The 5,000-nt window shown below is 37.2% G+C and overlaps 2 protein-coding genes across 3 annotated transcripts in view; one reads left to right on the top strand and one right to left on the bottom strand.

Annotated features, from left to right (window-relative positions):
• Positions 1–1,159, top strand: part of LOC119574203 — a 3,123-nt gene extending 1,964 nt beyond the window's left edge. Inside the window, exons 5-6 of one of the 2 annotated variants that reach the window (XM_037921339.1) lie at positions 1–91; positions 226–1,159. The exon at positions 1–91 is cut by the window's left edge and continues 155 nt beyond it. In XM_037921339.1, the coding sequence (XP_037777267.1) occupies positions 1–91; positions 226–501 (367 nt within the window). In that variant the 3' untranslated portion in view covers positions 502–1,159. The remainder of the gene's footprint in view (positions 92–225) is intronic. The other variant, XM_037921340.1, reaches the window with a different exon arrangement.
• Positions 1–5,000, bottom strand: part of LOC119573859 — a 17,222-nt gene that overhangs the window by 9,856 nt on the left and 2,366 nt on the right. Inside the window, exons 5-8 of the mRNA XM_037920964.1 lie at positions 4,285–4,776; positions 3,760–4,160; positions 224–475; positions 9–96 (exon numbers count right to left, since the gene is read on the bottom strand). Of these exons, the coding sequence (XP_037776892.1) occupies positions 9–96; positions 224–475; positions 3,760–4,160; positions 4,285–4,776 (1,233 nt within the window). The remainder of the gene's footprint in view (positions 1–8; positions 97–223; positions 476–3,759; positions 4,161–4,284; positions 4,777–5,000) is intronic.

The following is a 5,000-nucleotide window of genomic DNA, read 5'->3' as shown; positions in this document are numbered from 1 at the left end:
TTCCGTACCCAGCGCAATCTCCGCTCCGTCCAAGGTACCCTCGACAGCCAGTTCGACTCGTGGATCCAAGGAAACTTCATCCTCAAACCAGGTACACTATGCTTAACAATTTTTTCACTTTAATTCACTAAACTGAGTCTGGAGAATGTTCAGTGAAAAAAAACTCGTATGCCAACTAGCAATGACTTCAAGCAAAGTTGCTAACATACCACTCTTTTCTAACAGAAAGGAGATTCTCAGCTGCACACCACCGTTATTCCCGTTAGGGTCCAGGGAACAGAAGAGATTCCAGAGAAGAAAACCTGTTCCCCTCATAAGACTTCGACAGGAGTTCAAGACGAAGACGCCTCCGCCAGATCCACCTCCTTCGCCGCGAGAGGAAAGGGAAGCGACGCTGAAGAAGGCACCCAGGAAGATAAGGACCTGTATAAGCTGAAGGGAAGCGGAGCCAAGTTCCCCATCAAGATTAACGGATCTGTGATTAATAACAACTCGATCTAATATAAACTGACCATTCCAGAGGTAATAAATATTGGAGGAAAAGAGAAAGAAAACATTTTTACACAGAATTTATTTAAATAAAATATATTTTGTAATCAAATACTTGCGTATATATTGGAATAAAATCTTACTTTCCGCTTTCTTATTCGATTTTTTTTTAAGTTGTAAGTGCTACACTTCCATTTAAACCGAGTTGGCAACACCTTTTTCCTGTGGCATCTGAAATAAGTTTAGTATTTACTTTTTTTATTATTTTGATTTCAATCACTGGACTCTATACAATATAAAGGTTATAAAAAGTAATCTAAACATTCTTCAAATTGAAGAAAATAAATTAAAAAAAAAAGTAAATATTGAATTTTAATATGCAAATGGAAAAAGTGGCTGAATTGAGTATGCCAGATATATAGGAAGCGACTTAAAAGTTCCAAGGATTATCAAGCATGAAATGCCGGAAAACGCGTTAATATTTTCAATAATTTTAACGTTATACCTTGCACTCTATTCCTGATACCGTGCAATTATTGCATAATACTATTATTCATGTATGTCCATGTTAAAAATAAAACTACTATATTAATAATGACATTAGCTGGAAAGCCATAAATTCGACTACTTTTTTTTTTTTTTTTTTTTTTTAATATGAAAAGGGAAGATATCCTTTTTTTATTTGCCTACTTCTGGTTTTCATTTCTACCTTTGTGTTCACTTTATCACCTTTACAGACACTTAACAAAATAAATAACTCAGCATAATTCAACCGTTAGATTATATACTTCCCCGATTCATTATCTGTAATTTCGGTTACTCCTCTTACGAACAACTCGATGAATTGACGAAATTCCGCCTCGAACGACCTTTGCTGACTGACTACCTGACCACCGCCTCGTCCGCCTCCCGGGAACGTGACCGACAAGCAGATTTCTGAGAGAGGATATCAGATGGCGCTTTTTTGTTATCATTTTTTTTTTTTTTTTGTATATATCGGCATTACTTATAGGGTGGTGTGCTGCTGAGAACTGGTCTATTCGTTATTTCCTTACATCCATCAATCCGCACACATTTGTGTATATATGTACAGAGGCACACACATAGATAGATAGATACTGATATGAATAAATAGACTAGTATCTATGCTTACGTCTATATCTACAGTATATCTATTTCTATCTATCTACCTATCCATCTAATAATGTGTTTATTTATACATATATATATATATATATATATATATATATATATATATATATATATATATATATATATATTTATATTTATATATATCATATATATATATATATATATATATATATATATATATATATATATATATATATATATATATTTACACAATGAACTATTTCGGGTAATATATTTTTGAGACTGACACATAAATGACGCTTTATTGGATAACAATTTTAAAATGTCATAGATCATTTTGCCTTACCGTAGAAGTTAAAAGTATGCCGAGCAAAATTGATTTATTATTTGTATTTTATCAGTGGATTGTGTCGCACACTTATTTTCTTTACTTTTATAACTACTGTGGCTTGCAATTACCATGTACAGTGTGCTGACATGTTACGTATACGGCGATGCTATGCCAAGTGATACAACTTTCCGTGCACGGGCCTTACCTGTCACGAGGCACTGCGCGCACATATGTCCATAATGCTCACACTTTATCTGATGTCATTCAGAAAGAAAGGAGTCAGCACTTCTCCGAAAGGGAATGCACCGGGTGAATCATGCATTCACTACAACAAATACCTTTCGCATAATCTACTGCTCCTATATTAAATGGAATAAGCCATGTACTCTTACTAGCCCCTACGATGAAGGAAAATAGTGTATGTGTGGGTGGTTTTTAAAATTATGTATTTGTACCAGTTTTTAGTATGGAAGATCAAGGCAACAATACAAGCTATTAATAAGCGGTTACTAAAGCTGTGCTCATCATCTATTGTGTGAAAAGGTATTTATTTATTTTAGTTTAAGCCCTGGACTCTTACTCTTCTTTGTTGAAGTTACTTTAGCAAGTTTTTGTTTTTTTTCTACGAAATCTATTTGGACTAATTCACTGAAGAGTTGGTGTAGATTCAATTGTGGAGATTTTTTTTCTCAAGGATTAATTTCAGTTGTTATATTCAAACGTATTATTTCTGAACTGTGCACTTACTTTTACATATGGTATGTAGATCAAGCATTATTTGTGAGAATCTAAGGTCGATTGTATACATCTTTATTTGTTAATCTAAGTGATAAAGGATATGATGTTTTAATTTTAATAAATCATATTTCATGTGATTTTGAGAGGGGTTAGGGCATGTTATAACACTCCAGATTTATTTATTATCTGCAATGTAAGTAAAACACAACTTGAACATAAATCATATAAGGTAATGACATTAATATGGGTTTAAAGGTTGCTGGGGGGAAACAGTTTCGTTTTTCTAAATACTATGACGACGAGCTGTGTACAATACTCCAATCTTTGACATCATGACCCACTAGTCTAAGACAAAGGTTTGGGATTACATTTTATTCTCAACCAATGCCAAGATCCCAGGGAATCCCATTACCTTGATTACGAAGCAGAAAAAAAAAACACAGTAATAACAATTCTCAGGTAAATACAGTTATGCTTGGAGTACTCCCCTGTTTATATTTTTGGATTTCTGGGGAAGCTCATTACAACCAGGAAATCTGAAATTACGTAATTTATCCCTCATTGCCAACTTGTCTCTGTCTCTACAACAAATAATTTTTAAAAATTGTCACTTGTTATTCAAAATTGTCATAGAGGTTGGTATATGCTATGTGCACCTTAACCCTTTATAAAGCATCGAGGTAACAAAAACGAATAGTACACAAAAAGCTTTATTCGAGGAATGTTAATGGCAAACATTTGATTTGTATATATATCCTTTTATACGAGATCCTTTATTGGCTTTTAATCAACCTCGGCATCTGTGGGCAAAAAAATGTATTAAGTACTCCTGACTGAAAGTACATTCTTTTTTGTTAATTTATAATCACTGTAATAATATACACAAAACTAAGATATAAAATAGCAAATCTTACCTGGAAATGTCATGCCGTTGATATTGTGAGAGCTTCATAAAGGCTTAGTTATTTCCATACGTAACAAACGTAGAAGTCATATCACAGTGCCGATTATATTCCAGAATACCATAAAAATATAATAACATATCCGTATACATATAACAACTGGTGTGGGGGCGAGGACTTTAGAACTGATTCATGAAGGAATGTAGCGCAGATTTTCTACTGTGTACGTCAAAATCCTCAAAATCCTCTGAAGGCTCTTGGACATATTTCTCCTTCCTGCTGCGATCCGAGTCGCTCGCTCGCTCCTGAGACCTCCTCGCGCTAGGGGATCGCCTCGGCCTCACGCTCAGGCATCGAGGACTCCTTCTCTTCGGGGAGGTGATGGTGAGGACGCCGTCGGCGGACAAGGCGACTGTGATAGCGTCCCGGTCGGCGAGGTCAGGCAGCTGGAAGCGGCGGATGAAGCTCAGGCGAGACACTCTGGTTGCCTCCTGCTTCTCCGCTTGGCCCTCCACCACCAGCTCCTTGCCGTCCACGAGCTGCACCGTTATATCTCCGCCGGTGAAATCATACACGTCTATCACAACCTGTATGAGGAATGAATGATCATGAAGCTACTAACAAGCATTCCTAACTTATATCTTTTAAACAACATTACCTGGAGTGCAAGCTTGATTATGAGCATGAATGAAGTCCTTCAGATAGGCCTACCTTGTGTGTATACTCATCATCGGTGACGCAGAAGGCCTGATTCTCCAACTTGAGATTCCGATCGCGTAGATTCCTGTAGTTCTCCATGGCCTTATCCTTTCCTGTCCATTCACGCGACATTTCCAGCACGTCTCGAACCGCCTGGCTGAAATTCGGCCGGACGTCCTCGAAGTAGTGGTCCTGTGTAAACAAACCCTTCCTGGTGATTGGCAGGTACTTACTGCCCGTAGGATAGACGGGCTTCTCGTACATGTACTCATCCTCATCGGCAAATGTCGTCCGTTTCTTCTCCGCCTTGCGCCGATAGCTGTCGTCTGATTCTTGGTCGCTGTCCTCTTGAGCTGTGCGGCGCAGGAGGTCGCGCTGCTGCTGCTCAAGGGCTGCGCTGCGACTCGCTGCGTTTCCTCCGTCGCCCTTGTGGCTTTGCGCTGTCACCGTCTCGCTCGCCGTTTCCACCTGCACGGGGATGACGTATGCCTCTTCTTTATTGTTCTGTAAAAGAGACAGAAAGAAACGTGTTGCTTTAACATGTGTTGCCTGTCATAAAAAAAAAATAAATAAATAAATAAATATATACATATATATATATATATATATATATATATATATATATATATATATATATATATACACATATATATATATTGTGTGTGTATGTGTTTGTGTTTGTGTGTGTGTTGTGTGTGTGTGTGTGTGTGTGTGTGTGTGTGCATATA

The sequence above is a fragment of the Penaeus monodon genome, chromosome 6, assembly GCF_015228065.2.
Source record: "Penaeus monodon isolate SGIC_2016 chromosome 6, NSTDA_Pmon_1, whole genome shotgun sequence".
NCBI lineage: Eukaryota > Metazoa > Arthropoda > Malacostraca > Decapoda > Penaeidae > Penaeus > Penaeus monodon.
The sequence above is the reverse complement of the archived record's forward strand: the minus strand, read 5'-3'. Positions and strand labels throughout refer to the sequence as shown.